The following is a 17,259-nucleotide window of genomic DNA, read 5'->3' on the forward strand; positions in this document are numbered from 1 at the left end:
TCAATAAAGTATTCTGATTCTGAAATTGGTCTTCCTCATACCTTGGTAAATGATATAATCAGAGACGTGCATATCAATTGAAAAATTTGTGCAATAAAGAATGTGGTGAAGGAGGCGTGTGGTTGTTTTTCTAGCTGTACTTTTTGTTTTATTGTGAATTTTGTCATGTTATAAGTTGTATATGTCGCATTTTAATATGTTGTGTTTATGGCTGCTACCTTGGCTGCTCTGTCTGTTTTAAAATAACAATTTTTAAATAAAAAATGTTCTAACCTGTCCTCGTATTTTCTGCTATTGCCTTGTATAACGTTGTCTTGTGTTGTGATTTAATCACTGTAAATTGTTGCCCTGTTCACCTGAACGTGTTCAATAAAGGCACTTAAAAAAAAAACTAAAAACATAAATAAGCACCTTGTTTGCTGTTTTTCTTTTTGGTTTAAAAACGTGACTTTCCAAAATAAAACCGAAATGCGCCGACTACAGATTAAGCAACGCATTACGGCTATCGGCATGTTTATATTTTATTTTTAAAAAAGCGAAACAAACAAAGAAAAACAAAACAACAACAAAGGTGACCCGCATTGCGCGTGCGCACCAAAGCTTTGCATCGGAAGCTGACTTGTCAGTTTTGTTTTGGAAGTTGAGAGGCACGTGAGGTGCTGACGTCATCGGCAGGGAGCGAGCGAGAGAGAGGAGGCAACATGGCGGCGGATTCCCTCGTCAAGGTAAAAAACATGTTAACGTTATTTATATTTAAACGTGTGTCCGTTGTAACTTCGGTCAGGGTTTAATCGCCGTGTCGGTCTGCAGTTCCAGCTCGTTCAGCGCAGCGTAGTTAGCGAACTAGCTCATGAGTTAGCTGAAGTTAGCTAGCGTTAGCCGCTGTGCGCTAGCTGTGTTGTAGCCACAGCGACATCAGCAGCCCGCAGCGGCGGCGGCGGTGCCACGACAGCGTTACAGCCTACACGGTTTACACGGTTTACATCCGAGTCCGTGTTTATATGTTGTTTAAAGATAACGTTACACAGCACGACCCGTGGGCGGCCACACGAAACGGTGAAAGCTAACGTTAGGTCGGGACAGTTCCGCAGCTTCTGAAACACCAACAGTCTGAGCGGTCTCTGATAACGGAGCCGTTTACCGGCGGGAGGAGCTCACAGTTAACTGCTTTTATCAAATCAACTTTTTAATTTAAGTTTTTCAGATTAAAACGTAGATTTATCTTTACTCGCGCTTCTCAGCAGCGAGATGTTTCAGACTTCCACTGTTGTTGGTATCATCCTTGTTCACCCGGAGCTCTGTGAGACTAAGTTACCACTTTATATTAAAACCAGACAAAACAGGAGACTGCTTAGAGAAAACACAAGAGAGGAAATACCTGGTGAGTTCAGAAAATATGTGTCTGTTACTTTATTCCAGCTATCGTACTTCACTGTGAACAGGTTAGAATAATGCAGGCCTGATGGATCCGAACTCCATTCAGAAAACAAACCTTTTTAAAACTGTTGTCTTGCTGTTTTTCTGACAGACCTGATAAAGCATGAATTCATATGTTTAACAAAACTGCATCATGTTGTAGTAATTTCGGCATTAGTTTGGTCCGTTTATTGCTTTTAAATCACAGCAAAATGTTTACTTTTGTTTGGTCTGAATGCTGAAGGTTATTGACAGATTGGCTCCCTGAGAAGTCACCAAACAGGTCAACATCAGTGCCGGAAAAAACAAACAAACAAAGAACCCCACATGTTACTGCTTTGTGTCAAATCACCACTGTTGTTGACATTAGCAGATGTTCAGTGTGTCTGCTAAATACGATCGTTAGCAAACCAAGTTTCTGTTCTGTTTTCTATTAAAACAACACTGCACACTTGCTAACCTACAAACACATTACTGTTCCAGGAAACGTTACGTGGCTCCAGGTTGTTTCTCTTGTGTGTTTACATCCAAGTCACAGAGCTAAACACCCAGTTTCCATAAAAATACACCAGGAGCTGGTTTTACATCGCTGTCTTCAAACATCTGGATAAAAGAAATATTCTGTCTGCTGCAACACAAACTAGATTTTAACACCTTTGTTTGTTTGTTGTTGATTTTATGTACAAAATGTTATCAGTTATATCTCATATTTTCACACTAAAACTCTTTTAATATGTTTCGTGTGTTTTACAAAAAGAGCAGCTACCTGGACAGAAAACACAGCCACAACTTGAGAAACGTGTTAAAATCCTGTTTGTGTTACACAGATTGTGGTAAAACCTTTCAGAACAGCAGGAAATGATGTTTAACATCCTCCCGAGTTTTTCCAAGCATCAGAGAATCAGCCGCAGACCTGTGCGTTCAGACCAAACACGCGTTTAATCTTTGCGTTGGTTTCCTCACGTGGCAAATGAACACAACCAGCCATTACCGCAGCTGGATGAACCCAAAATAAATACGTAGCTGTGATTTAGTTTCAATAAACGGATCAAACTGATGCTGAAATAACGACATCAGGGCTAGGCTAACTTGTTTCACAGTAAAGTACAAAATTTTAATCGCTTCGCGTTGCGGCCAGCTCGTCTTACACACCGCCCCACCCGGAAATTGCGTCTCTCTGCATCTTAGCGTTCACTATGTGTGTAATGTAAAGCACGGTCAGAGGAGCAGTCTGAACTGGACCAGCCTTAACACCGCATCTTTCACACAGGTTATCTTTGAACACGAAGGAGTCTTCATACATCCGGGCGGCGATGAAGATGGCATCGAGCAGGATTTACTGATTTCAGGGTCACTTCGGATTGTTGACAAGGTAAAAACGGCGAGTTAAGAATGGCCCTGTCTGGTATTCACACGTGGGTGTAGAGTCTGTTTTCATTACCGACTCGTTTGCAGATTATTTTTTAGTCTATAAATTGTCAGAAAATAGTTCCCAGCTGACGACTTGAAATGATAAAGAAATATTCACATTTGAGAAGCTGAAAACTGTTGAATAAAGTTTTAAACATTTAATAGATTATCAGAGACATTAACAGTTAATATTCTGAGTGATTAATCGATTGTTTTAGCTGGACGTGGGTGTCATTAATGCTTGAATCTTGTTGATTGTCTCTCCACACCGTCAGGATGCAGAGATCATCGTGGAGTACAGACCTTTGGAAGAGACCGTCGACCCATCGAACATGCTGTGTGCTGGAAAGGTTTGTCTCAGTTTGCCTCCTGGATTTCACTTCAGTGTGTTTCACGACACATTACCACAGTACCATGCAATATTAGGGGTGTGCATCTTCACTGGTCTCACGACTCGATTACGATTATCAGGTCAACGATTCGAATCGTCGATGCGTCACCTCAAGGGCGGGAATGTCCTCTGCTGCTAGTATAGAGTAGGGCTGGGCAATAAAACAGTAAAGATAATTATCGCAATATATTTTTCCTCAATAACAATATAACAAATGTTCAATAGATCGTCAATAAATGTTTGATTTCATTTGAATCGCAAACAAATTAGCACTTTTCTATTAAGATATTTATTTTGTTGAGGAAAAGGGACTGAAAAAATATTTTTATCATAATAGTTTTGAATGTTTCTATCTCAGATTTGTTAGGTGATCCACAGTTTGGCATCAGGTGTTTGTCACGTTCTGACCATAAAGAAAAGTTTAACCACATAATTAACCATCTGGTGTCTTTTTGCTCCGGAGCAAAAACTTTAAACTTGAAAGAAATAATGATTTGACATTTATCGTGATAACGTTTTTAGCCACATCACCCAGCTCTTGTACAGAGTCAGATGGGGGTTGAACTACGCACTTTACCCTCTCCAGCCAAACCTCGTTCACTCCACCTTAATATATCTGTTCCTGTTCTTGTCCCGTCTAGTGTGGTTACATGTTTGTGTCCTGAAAGTTCATTATTCTAATCCAGTATTGAGCACCGTGAGCCGTGAGAAACGGCATTTGGTTCATTGTGTCCTCGATATGTGGATGAATGACGACAAACGAACTTGAACTAGCAGCTAAAAAGCTTCCTGCTCTGCTTCCAGACGGCAGTCTGAAGAGGAGACTAAAAATCTATTATTTTCCACCCCCGTACTAAATATATAAAATAACATCATCAAATAAAATCATTTCAGTAACAGGAGCGTTGTCTATTCGTCATCTTTGTGTATTTTCATGTGATCAAACGGAGAAACAGAAGTGAAACTAACTTCACCTGGTTTCCAAACTCTTTTCTATTGGACGAGTCGAGGCGGAGCTTCAGCTACACTCGTCTCTATCTTCCACATGTTTTGGACCTCCGGTACCTTCAGTACCGACATATTTTCAGAATTTTAGTATCGATCGAAGGATCTGTTCTCGTGACATCCCTATATGCAATACTATTCTGTGAACTTGTGCATTAAACACATTTGTCTAAGAACACGGTCACCTTCACCAGCATACTTCAGACTCTCGTGTAGTTCAGCTGGACGATATGGACAAAAACGTTGTCACGATAAAAAGTTCCATATCTTTCGATATCGATATATATATCAAATCATTATGAGTTTAAAGGCTGATTTTTCCTCCTGAGTGAAAGTTGAAAAAACTTAATGGTTAATTGTGGTTTAAACTCTTCTTTAAATCTGAGGTAGAACATTCAAAACAAATCTGATTAAATTAAATCAAATCAAATATGCATGAGTAAAAGTAAGTAAGTGTGCTTTTTCCTCAACAAAATAAACATCTTAATAAAAAATTAAGTCCTAATTTGTGTATGATTTAAGTGATTTGAAAATGTATTGAACATTTGTTATATTGTTATTGAAAAAAAATTATATTGCGATAATTATTGTTGTTTTATTGTCCAGCCCTAAGTTCAGATGAATTCCATCTTCAAAATTCAACCTGTTTGATTTCAGCAGAAAACCTTTAAATTTTCTTTAAGGAAAAGTTTATTATTCAACACCTTTACAAAGCCCAACACACTTCATAGAGTTAAATGTAAATGTGGGTTAGTTACAGAGCTCGGCCCAAAGTCCAGCCCGTTACATGCTTGCTAAAGTATTTGTTGAGGCTTTTATTCATGGCTAATAGACAGAACAACCGAGGAGGTCCGCTGGCAGTTCACGGTCAGCGCCTTAAACCCACCAACCACCAGGGAGCACCAGCCTTCGATTCAGAATTCCCCTCCTAAGAGAAGTAGAGTAAACTCCTTCTAATGCAGAAAACGTTGAAATGACTTTGTGTGTGTCGTCAGGACTCCAGCTCAGTCGTGGAGTGGGACCAGTGTTCAGGAGCGAGGTCCCACCAGCTGTTGGAGACACAGCACAGCTACGAGACAGAGTGGGACATGGTCAACGCCGTGTCCTTCAAGAAGAAAGCCTGTACAAACGGAGAAGGTGAGTTCTCCTCATCTAACATCAGTGAGAAGCACTGAAGTGTAGAACCTGGTGATAAGATGATGGGCTCAGGGAGCAGACCCTAAACTGAAATTCCACTTAGAAAGTTTAGAAAGTTTAAGTTTGTTAATACCGTTAAAGGATCATTTTGGTGTTTCTACAACTTTTGGTGTTTAAATGACTCGTTTCCACCGGCGTCCTCCTGCAGCAACTCACCTCTCACCAGATTTCAGTTTCCTGTTAAAAACAAAGGGGGTCACCGGGAGTCCCTCGTAGGGATCCGTTCCATGAGGCTGTCAGACACCTGGTGTAACAGGCTGAGGCCCCGCCCACACTGCTCCGGTAGTTTAAAACGGACACGATCTCCGTCCACAGCAGCATTTTAGCTGCGTATCAGAGCTGATGTCCGTCTGTATTAAAACGACTGAAAACGCACATCTAGTGGCCGACACGTACACTGGGCGCGCACCAACAGGAAGCAGATGGTCTGTTCTGTAGTTACAGAAGATTTGGAGAAAGAATAAAGAAATGCAGACGAAGAAGATTTTATTTTGCATGGACCAATAACGAGCTGGGACTGTTACTGAATGTTACACGGGAGTTTGGCAAGTGTAGGCTGTAAGTGTTGTTTGCACGGTACAGAATATTTGAATAAAAACACCAAAACATAGACTCTGTCAGCAGCGTCGTGTTTCTGCTTTGCAGGAGCCGAGCGTGAGCGTCATCGTATCTAAAGTCCTCCGTTTTTGCCCGTCCGCACTAAAACGCTACCCGAGTTTTAAAACCTTCCTGTACCCACGAGGCATTTCAACCCCACCAGATGTGGAAAAAGGGTTAAAATACCAAAATTACTCTTTAATCCGGCTCGTGTATTTTCACTTGTTTAAACATAAAGAATGAGTTAATGCTTTCGTCAGCACTAACTCATTTTAGTTTCTCTGTTTCCTCTTTGTATTTTTCTTTGTTTCGTCATTTAAATACTTCGACTGCAAGTTTTAATCTAAAGGTCTCGACCGTAAAAGGAGCCAGAAATCTGTTTTGGGTGTTTGAGGAAATGAAAGTGTTGGAAGCTCCTGACAGACACGTTTCACTGCATTCTCAACATGTGAACACGGCTCAACAGTTACAGTGCCAAGCTGTCAATACTGTTTCACACACAGGTGTCCTTTAATATGGACCATCTGCCGATTCTGAGTCTGAGCTGACATTTATATAAATATGTATCTGACACTTTGGAGCAACAGCCGTAGATGCTAAATACTGAAGCTGAGCAGTTGATCTGAAGTTCAGCTGGAGGACGTGATGGCTGATGGTTTTATTAGAGGAGACGTCTCACTCTGTTGGTCTGCAGAGCGGAGCGTCTTCCCTCACAGAGGATCTTTGGTCAGACACAAACAGACAAGTTTACTTTGGTTCAGTAACGTTTCTCACTGAGTGAACAGGAGTTAGTAACAGCTGGACACGAGCAGCTACTTCTCTCCTCTAATGACAAGAAAACTCACAGCTCTGTGAATCTGTGTGTTGTGCAACTCCGTAACTCACCTCTCCACCCAAATACTGATTCACATTCAACCTCCCGCCCTCATGTGCAGTGAAATGCTGCGACACCTGCAGGCTGGAGGCCGACAGCAGAGTTCAGGAAAGAAACAATCAGATTTATTTCAGCTGGTAATGATTAAATCTCTCTGGATAAGTTGGGATATTGATCTTTACTTTTGGCTCAGGAGGTCTGTGGTCTCTCAGTTTTGATTGACAGGTGACAGAAACACTTTCAGACAAACAGAAAAAAAGTTCAGGTGAAGTTTCTGAGCTCAGAGTTCCTGGTAAAATAACAACATTACAGACAATGACTACAATGGTATGTTAGTGTAGTGGGGAGGTTGTGTGCAGTACTGCTATAGTACTGCTGCAGTACCTGTAGTACCTGCTGTAGAACCTGGTTGATGAAGCGTGTGTTTTCTGGTCCCTCTCCATGGTCTCTCAGGCGCTCTGAACCACAGCCATGAGAGGAGCAGGTGGGCGTTGACCTTCAGTGTTGGCGACCTCAGGTCCATCACGGTGAAGGTGGAGGGTTGGACCTTCCTGGTGTTCAGACTGAAGGAGTCGTCCGCCTCGCTGCCTGCTCTGCACTTCCACCAGGGCGGCAGCAAAGAGTTCCTGGACACCCTGCGGAGATTCGCTCTGCTCAGCGAGTGAGTATCCAACAACACAACAGCATGAGTAACCAGGACTGGCTTTAGTGAGCCCGAGTTCAGGCTGCTGTGAGACTGGACCTGGTTGTCTGAGTCAAACAGCAGGCGGGACGGGAGAAGCTCCAATCAGATCATGCGGTCTATTGGTTTAAATATTCTCCTACAGCGGGCAAAATAAAATTCAGTCAGACTTCACGCCGTCATTTGAAGGGCGGACTTTTGTTTTTTTGCACAGCTGGTTACAGAGTCGTATAAAAGTATCCTAAAAAAAGGAGGGCAGAGCAGCTTGAAGCTGCCTGCTCAGCTGCCCTCAGATAAAACATAACTCCCAGGGTGCACTGCTCAGGTGGCTTCTTCACAGCAGATAAATTTAACCGAACTGAAAGAGGTCAAATTCTGATCCCTTTCCTTTTATTGTGTTAAATATCTTTTCAGTGCATCTAACAGTTTTACAAAGTGAAAAGGCCCACAGAAAACTCCTGAACTGACCACAGCTCGGTGCTGCATAGTAACAAGCCGCCTCCACCTATGAAAACTGAAAAATCCAGCAGATGAGTTTTGGATTTGAACAGAGAGCAGTGAAGCCACTTTTGGTCCTATGAAATACTCCTACAGGGCTACTTCCTGTTGGCAGCAGCGTCTACTGCGCACGATCGCACAGCATAAGCGTGGTTTAATGACGCAGAGCAGCGGCAGAAACACTGTAGTTCTGTGAACAGTAAATGCTGACAGCGGCTGAAGATGCTAATTCGTGTGATCTGCATGCGTGCAGAGTGACTGTGGCGAGGCTTGTCTCCTCAGCGGACGGCCCGCGGCCCGGACACGTCTCCTCACGTTGCCTCTTTCTGCGGAGGACACGTGTCTCTCTGTATCTCAGAGAGCTGTTATTAAAGTTCTTATCAGAGCCTTTAATAATGAAATCATCTGGATTAAACGCCGGATATTTTCAGACCCAGAGCTCCAGCAGCACTGTCTGCCTCCTGATTGGCTGCCCCGTCTTTTGTTAGACGCTGTTACAGAGATGAATGAAAAGGCTGACGTGTCTCTGTGTCTGGATTTTATTTTGAAGGAGCCTTCCCACGTCTACTTTTTCAGTGATTCAACCCAAAAATGGTGTTTAACGAATGAATGATGACATGAAATGAAAGTCTGCGTATCAAGTTTTAAGAAAGGGTTTCTGATGTTTAGTTCAGACGTAAAGTAACAACCTCAGAGCTTTATTTTTGCAGTTTTTATTTATAGGTTATTTATTCATAGTTTGTCCCATGATGAGTTACCTGTGTGCCTCCCACTCTGCAATGGTTCTTCATTTTATTAACATCTGTAGGTGACTTTCATGTATACGTAGTGAAGTACATGATGCAGTGTTTGTGGTTCTGAGGGTCTCGGGTTCTGGTGTTTCCTGTTTGCAGGGCTCCAGATGACGAAACGTGTCTGTTGGTCAGCACGCCGAACAAAGCTCTCTCGCAGTCCTTTGAGAACCTTCTGGATGACAACAACTTCGGCCTCGTTCATGTAAGAAGCTAAATCACGCACTCACTTATCCTGCTGTCGTTTAACGCGCGTGTTTTTAACCCAACATGGAAACGAGTCCATGTTGTCGGTGGAAACTACCATGAAACACTGTGACCTATGAAAGATTTTACTTTTTAAGCACAAGAAGCATGTCCTGTTTGCCGTCTGATGTTTCCACGGTTACAGCATCATGTGTTTCAGACCTGAATTAAATGTTGTTCTTTTGATGAGTTTGATGATTTAAATCAGAAGCTGACTCAGCTCAGAGGAGCTTCAGAAACTCTGGTGCAGGAGCTGGATGTTGAGGTTATAGTTTGTCTCCAGCAGAAGCTCAGGAAGGACCCGTATGTCACCACCCTGGGAGGCTTCTCCAAAGTCACCAACTACATATTTGACGCTTTCCGGGGGACAGAGGAGCAGCACCAGCGCCCCCCGGAGGAAGTGGCCGACCTGCTGGGTGAAGTCATCCCGGGGCTGGAGATCAACCAGCAGGAGGAGCCCGGCTTCGAGGTCATCACCAGGGTGAGAGGAGGCTCGCACGCTGCCACGATAACACGTCTAACAAGTGAACAAAATGCAGCTTATCAGACTTGAACAGGGAAAGAACGACTCGTTTCCATCATAGCAGCTGGCGTTTCCACAGAGGAGACGGACTGAAATGTTACAAAACAGTTCTTAAGGTCAGACAAATGAGTTTATATATTCGTTATGCCGCTAGAGTGGCGTCCCAACAGACACCTTAGGCGTGCTCAGGTGTGTGCAGGCTTCGCCCATGTGTGATTGAAAACCACTGAACGTCACTGACGGACATCCTTCAGGTAACCAGACCTGTTGGTGGCAGTTAAGGGGAAACTTACTCATGTGACCTTACTTATTTAAATTGTAAATTCAGGATACACAACAAATACACACACATAAAAAGGTTAAAACTGAACTCGATTTGAAGGCCAATGAATAGAGACTTTATATGACAGATTTCTGCTTTTATATATATATATAGTCATAACATACTGTGTTCTCTCTGGCTTTGTTCCTGTCAGATCGACCTGGGGACGAGGCCTCAGGTGACGAGGCGGGAGCCGCTGTCAGCAGAGGACTGGACCAAACACCAGGATCCAGAGGGGAGGATGATCAACATCTCGCGCCTCCAACAAGTCATCTTCAAAGGGGCATGTTGAATTTATTACCTCTGTAACTCTCTGAACACTTAGCAGCAGAGATCTTTAGTGAGTTGGACTGAAAATGACTCGTCCACATTATCCCCCTCCACTGTGTTGCATGTCTGAGGTGTCCGTCATGGCCTTTTCCTGATGCTGTGTTTCCTGCTGTGACTCTGCAGGGACTCTGTCATGCTGTGAGGAAGGAGGCCTGGAAGTTCCTGTTGGGGTATTTCCCCTGGGCCAGCACGCTGGAGGAGAGGAAAGCCCTGCAGAGAGCCAAAACGTACGACCACTACTTTGTCATTGCAGATACACTCAGTGGCCACTTTTATTAGGGACACCACCTGACGGGAAGCAGCCAGGAAGTCTAATAACAGGCGTTAACGTCCTCTGGAACTTTAAAGTGGACGGACTACAGCCTGACTTTAAGGAGACATATTGTGCTCATTTACATCTTTATATCTAGCTTAGCATGGTCACGACAGAAAAGTCACACTTGTCTTCCACTGGCCTCAACTCCCCACCAACACAAACACTTCAGAGAGCTCCAGCTGCCTCCAGTCTCCGGGGGCCTTTCTCAGTACCAAGTACGCCAAGTTTGGGCAAGTTCACCACCCGATGCATACTCGGTGAAACGTAGCGAGAACACACCCGGGTATTTGACTGTTCTTGGCTAGATGCAGACGTTTGAATTGGAACCGACTGATGAGGTTTCACAAGTCCGCAAGAAGGCAGACTGAGAAGCGTCTCAGTCCAGCAGAGCTGACCCAGGATCATGGGTTGTTTTTTATAATAAATTTAGCATCTTTGGCTTTGTTAGCTGGAATAAACGAGACGTCGCCTCAGAAAACTTTGAGGAAACAATGTGCAGATTGATGGAAGTGCTTGTTAGGCGCAGCCCTCCCTCTGTGGTTGTTCTGGTTCTGAGGTGTGAGCGTGCCGCTGGTGTTGATGCCGTTTTTGTGTCTCCTGGCTGACAGGGACGAATACTTCAGGATGAAGCTGCAGTGGAAGTCGGTCAGCGAGGAGCAGGAGAGGAGAAACTCCAGGCTGAGAGACTACAGGAGTCTGATCGGTGAGGCTGAAACCACAAAGGAAGAAATCCTGGAGTTTCTCAGGGTTCCTTTTTAAGCTTCTGAGCTCTGAAGTGCGCTGTAAACTTCACCGTTCTAACCTCTGCACTCGTGTTTACAGAGAAAGACGTGAACCGAACAGACCGAACCAACAGGTTCTATGAAGGCATCGACAACCCAGGCCTGGTGCTGCTCCACGACATCCTGATGACCTACTGCATGTACGACTTTGACCTGGGTGAGTTCACCGCTACAGTCATGCAGCTACGGTTGGTGTTGATAAAGATTCTCCTGATCTACTTTACTGTGTGTGAGGATTCGTTCAGTGAGTTTCCATCCAACTGATTTTATTCTAATCTGTAATGTGTGTGTCTGCAAACTAAAGACGCTCTCAGACTTCGCTCAGTATCCGCAGCAGGAACGTTTCTTCGTCACACTTGTCGAGTGTCAGTACTTTGGCGATGCCGACTGATGGAGCCAGACGAGAGTCCGGTCGGCTCGCACATTTCCATGTCACACTTCATTTTCGTTACGTCTCGTGTGTGCGTAAAAAAAACAGCGTGTGCAACCTTTTAGTCTGTGTCTACGTGAGGTCTGTGTGGAGCGACGAGGAGGCCGTCACCTTCCTCACAGCGACTCTGAACTCTCCTCCTCAGGTTACGTTCAGGGGATGAGCGACCTGCTGTCTCCGATCCTCTACGTGATGGAGAACGAGGTGGACGCCTTCTGGTGTTTTGTCTCCTTCATGGACCAGATGGTGAGTTAACGCACAGCGGCGTCCAGGCCCACAGATCTCCGGTAGCTGTGAAGCTCTGTTTGGGGAGGGAATGTTGCTACAGGTTGGCTGTGATAAACATTTTGTGCCCACTGAGGTCGGGGGCCGTATTACAGAAACCTCCTAACCTACAGATCCCATCCTAACTGCTTGGTAACCATGGTAATAAGGGTTGGGACCTGATTACAGATGAACAGTTCCTAAATTTAGATAAGAAAAGCATCAAGTAAATTCTTAAATAAACTCTCCTAACTTTTACTTTTCCACCACTGTGTCTTCATATCACTGTAGATGGACCTATTTTCTTTTTGACGGCCTCAACGCTCCGCTGGACGCCGGACATAGACGGTGTCCGCTGTGTTAGCCCACTCGCTAACGGAGGTTACCAACACCTCTAATGGTGCTTTCAGACCAAATGGGAATTTAATCCTCACGTGAGAACATTTGGCAATTAGGACCAGCGAAAATTCGCTTGAGTTGGAAATTTTAAACTCGCGCTTCGCGCCGCCCGACAGGAAGTCGCGGCTCTACGCGAAGGCTCGCTTCGCTTTTGGTCTGAAAACAAAATGAGAAAAGTGCCATCGGTTGCTAGGTAACAGACATAAAAGTTGATAAACGATGTTGGATTGAGTTTTTAGGATTTCCTAACCTGAGAAAAGATAAGATAGGATTCATAAAGTGAGTTAGGATTTGCTTCTGTAATACCAAATAGAGAAAAATCCCATCTTAGACTCTTCCTGTCTTAACTTAGGACTTAAGACAGGAACTTTCTGTAATATGGCCCCTGATCCGTAGCAGTGCGGCTGCCCTTTAATCCGCTTTGACAAACATGTACTAAATAATAAATATGTAAAGTTGAATATGTGAATAATGTGTGTGGTGTTGTGGTTTTATAGCACCAGAACTTCGAGGAGCAGATGCAGGGCATGAAGACCCAGCTGATACAGCTCAGTACTCTGCTGAGACTGCTGGACTTGGCCTTCTGGAACTACCTCGGTATGACAAAGTCCACCAGATATTAATCAGTATGCCAGAGACTCAGCCACGTTAAAGATGCAGTGTGATCATGTTCATCTCCTCCAGCTCGCAGTCAGAAGTTCCAGCAGCCTCAGACCCAGTGTGTCCCAGGAAAGGTTTCTGAAGCTGCTGGACCGTCTGACAGGCGGTTCTGATGAAGTACACCGGGCCCTTTAGAGGCCCTGAGCTTCGTCTTTGTAGAACCGGCTGCAGTAGAACGAGACTCTCGGGCTCCACCCACCTGCTACGACTTAGTTTTAAACCGAAGTGTGGATGTCTCAGTCAGCTGCTCAGTGACAGTTTGCTCAGCGGAGAGAGCTCATGTTGAGTTTTACACTGTAAAATGTGTGATTAGTATCTGAGTCTCTGTACTGCAAAACAAAAAGACTTTAACTTTAACTCAGAACTCCAGCCTGTCATGTTTAATAATACACAGAACACGTCACACGTTATTGTACCTTCAGTTATTTCTCTACTCTCTTGTGAGAATTGAACCTTAAAGTGATGAAGAAACTTTTGGTCGGTGTTACCCAGAAACCTTCAGGTTCTGCTCAGCTCTGACTTCCTGTTAGTTTTTGTTAGAGGTCAGGAGATTAAGTGTTGACAGGATGTGGCGCCGGTGCTTCTCCCCTCTGACTCTAACGCTGCGTTTGCTTTGCAGAGTCTCAGGATTCAGGTTATCTGTATTTCTGTTTCCGCTGGTTGTTGATCAGATTCAAGCGGGAGCTCAGCTTCCAGGACGTCCTGCGGCTCTGGGAGGTGAGTTTCACCACAACATGTGCAAACTTCAGCTGCATCTTCTGTCTTTCCATCGCTGTTTAGTTTATTTCAGGAACGCAGCAGATAAACTGGATCTGAATGGAAGCATCTGTTCTGATCTCTCAGCTGTCTCAAATCACCCCTCACTGTTTTTTCTGTTTCATTTTCTTCCCTCACATCTTTCGGTCTCATCTAAATCTGACTCCCTTGTTTTCTCATCAGCTTCAGATCCTCTGAAAAAATCCAGAACCCTCAGACTCTGAAATGACACAAGAGACACAAACTCTGTGCTTCAGTTTGTTTCCTCCCACTGAACGTTTAAACGTTTTAGAGCTGAAACTGTTGATGATTGATAGAAAATGAATCTAATTAAACTAATTTCATTATTGAACCATTCATTTAAGCAGAGCTGCCAAACATGTGATGGTTCCAGTTTGTTAAATGCTTTTCTAAAACCTTTATTCAACCAGGATTGGAAATCTCTTTTCCAAGAGCGTCCTGGCCGAGGCGGGAAGCAGCAAGACGTTAATACAACAGCGCAGATATTCTGAAAAGCTAACTGACAGCTGAAATTACAAACAAGGACAAGAATCGGCCTCAAAGTCCTCAATCAGTGCCTCTCTCACTCTGTGACCCCCCCAGGTGATGTGGACCGGTCTGCCCTGTCAGAACTTCCACCTGCTGGTCTGCTGCGCCATCCTGGACTCTGAGAAACAGAAGATCATGGAGGAGAACTACGGCTTCAACGAAATCCTCAAGGTGAGCTGGTCCTGCAGCTTTATGTTCTGTCCTGAAGTGTGCAGCCGGTGTCTGGACCCGGCCCGCCCCCCTTCTGAGGCTCTGCAGCCAGTCCGACATGCAGAGAGAGGACCGTGTTCTCGTGTTTAAAGCTGTTTGGATCCTTTCCTCTGAAGAAACCTGGTGCTGAACAGTATTTTGTCTTTTCTTGTTGCAGCACATCAACGAGCTTTCGATGAAACTGGACATAGAAGAAATCCTTCAGAAAGCCGAGGGCATCAGTCTGCAGATACAGAGCTGTAAGGTGCGTTCAGACATCTGTCTGTCTGTCATTTAAAAAAACCTTCCAGCTCTCTTATGTGAATACGTTCTGGTTTCTTTGCTCCTCTGTGACGGTACACTGAATATCATCTTTGGGTTGTTGACAAAATAAGACGTCTGAGGACGCCGTCACGACGTTTTACAGACCAAACAACTGGTCAAATAATCGAGAGTGAAAATAAGGGTTTAGTTGCCGTCATGTGACCAAAGTGTGTAATTCTGGTCACATGATGACACCAGATGCAGTTCATGAGGACACAACCAGAGGTCAGAGGTCACACGATGACACCTGGGACCGTTCTGGCCTGCCTTTAATAGTCAACTAGACCAGCAGCAGCGATAATATAGCGAGCAGGAGAATCTACACTTCAGGTGCCTCTCAAGGCCTTTTCAGACGGCTAGTGGCGCTCCGCCTGCGTCCCCGCTTAGATCTGCGAGGTCGCTCTGCGCTGGCTGAAAGCATCCTCTGATGGCGGCCATTACTTTCCCCAGAAAACCAAGTGGGAGTGAAACTTTGACATCAGATGTTTTTAGTATTGGTGTCTGCTGTCGCTCTAAGCAGCCTGACCTGGACGGACGCCATGTGAGCGTGTTGCGTTCTCCAAAGGAAGGGAATCACTGGGGTTTCTTAGAAAGCAGCAGATCAGCAGAGGATAAGGCTGTTTTATGTTTTAAAGCCCACGAAGACAAAACTGTGGTTCAGGACGATGTAAATACTTTTCTCCGGTGCAGTGAAGAGAATGAGTTTGAGAATCCCGTGTAACTCACGAGTCTTTTTCCTTTTGGCCAACCCGTCTGTGTCTTCCTCAGGATTTGCCTCGCTCTATCAGCGTCATCTTGGGCTTCGACACGGACGTTTCCGGCTCCGACCCGACGGACTCTGGATCTCCTCCGGCTCCCCGACCGGCACAGCGACCGGACGCCTGCTCCAACGGCCACGGACACTTGAGAGAAACCAGCTCTCACAACAGCTGCAAAGTTGCCTTCACGTCGTAGTGACAAGCCGGTCCAATCAGAGACTGACTCAGCGTCAGCAGGAGGACGGAGGCAGCGAATCGCCCCGACAACAGAAAAGAAGAAGAGGAGGAGAATGTAAAAAGGGTTTAAGATTATTCAGAATCTTATTTTTGTAATCTCTTGTACCATATTGTCTCTTTCAGTCAGTCATTCCTTCTGTCCTGCTCGTGATGCTCCGCTCAGCCAGCAGAGAGAGACTGAAGCCTCCACAGGGGGGCGGCGGAGAGCTGGAGGTGAATCTGACTCCGACGTCACACTCAGTCAGATCTGAACACACAAAACATGTGACGTCCACTTCCCGAGAGACGCTTGCTTCATGGTTTTAAGGTTCCTCAGCCTCTCAGTGATCCAGAGACAGCTGTCTGTACATGCTAACAGCTGATCCAGCTACAGTTTGGCTACATGTCATCCCCCCCCAGTCCCCCGCAGTCTGAACGGAGGTTTGGACCGGGGGGGGGGGGTGTCGTCTTCTGACCCGTGACGTGTTTATCTGAGCCGTCCGGTCCGGCCTCGTGCTTTCCTGGCTGCGTGTTTCCACTCCTGATATTTCTTTTCTCACAGTACGGCAGTTTTAATTTGAACCAAACGCCTCGTTTCGCTGCTCGCCGCTCGCTGTACCACCCAGATCAAACGCCTCCAGCTCTCATCGCGTGACCCCCTCTCCGTATCAGTCCAACATGAAACTGCTGGTTCCATCTGAAGTGGAATAAAAGAGTTTCCCCTGATGTGTGTTTCATGTGGTGAACACTGCAGCATTTTAGGGAACGTTCAAACCAAAGTTATTACAGGTTTCAGACAAATTTAGCTTTTGATTTCATGAACATCTGAATTATTTTATCTTTTAATATAAATCTCCTCATTTATTTTCAACATGTGAAACTTTTCCTTTGAAAGCAGCAGAAGCAGCTGTTTGAATGACGCTGTCTGACGTGAATCCACAGCTTTATTATTATCACTGAATGATTGGCAGGACAATAAATATGTTTATTAATAAAGGACACATATCTGGAGTTATCTTTAAGAACTATCAGATTAGCGGGTGAAACACTGAGGAGTGAAACTGAACCGCTCCGTATTTCTGATTTCAGCTCTTCATGTAATCGACGGGCAATAAAACGATTTCAGGAGCATTTTATCTTTCAATACTCGTTTTTATATTAGCAGTGGAGTAAATTACTGTGTGTGTAGTACACTACTAACAGCATTTACTCAAGTACAGTACTTAAATACAAATTAGAGGTATTTGTACTTGAATAATATCTCCTTCTGCTCCATCTCAGAGGGAGATCTTGTACTTTTTACTTCACTACATTTATCTGACAGCTTCAGTTAC

At 44.6% G+C, this 17,259-nt stretch overlaps 1 protein-coding gene across 2 annotated transcripts; it reads left to right on the forward strand.

Annotated features, from left to right (window-relative positions):
* The first annotated feature begins 606 nt into the window (after positions 1-606).
* On the forward strand, positions 607-17,056 carry tbc1d15 (TBC1 domain family, member 15). 2 transcript variants are annotated; one of them, XM_038707093.1, is made up of 17 exons: positions 607-725; positions 2,687-2,788; positions 3,102-3,176; positions 5,218-5,359; positions 7,344-7,551; positions 8,964-9,066; positions 9,391-9,588; positions 10,107-10,235; positions 10,406-10,509; positions 11,207-11,301; positions 11,421-11,537; positions 11,956-12,056; positions 12,971-13,070; positions 13,753-13,850; positions 14,493-14,609; positions 14,806-14,892; positions 15,720-17,056. In XM_038707093.1, exons 1-17 carry the CDS (start codon positions 702-704, stop codon positions 15,903-15,905), a joined length of 1,986 nt encoding a protein of 661 aa, XP_038563021.1. In that variant the 5' UTR covers positions 607-701; the 3' UTR covers positions 15,906-17,056. The 2 variants fall into 2 exon arrangements, with proteins under 2 accessions (XP_038563021.1, XP_038563023.1); XM_038707095.1 differs by having other exon boundaries at positions 9,394-9,588.
* The last annotated feature ends 203 nt before the right edge of the window (positions 17,057-17,259 follow it).

This window comes from Micropterus salmoides, unplaced genomic scaffold (assembly GCF_014851395.1).
Source record: "Micropterus salmoides isolate LMB-PRFRI ecotype aquatic unplaced genomic scaffold, ASM1485139v1 Ms_hic_scaffold_8, whole genome shotgun sequence".
NCBI lineage: Eukaryota > Metazoa > Chordata > Actinopteri > Centrarchiformes > Centrarchidae > Micropterus > Micropterus salmoides.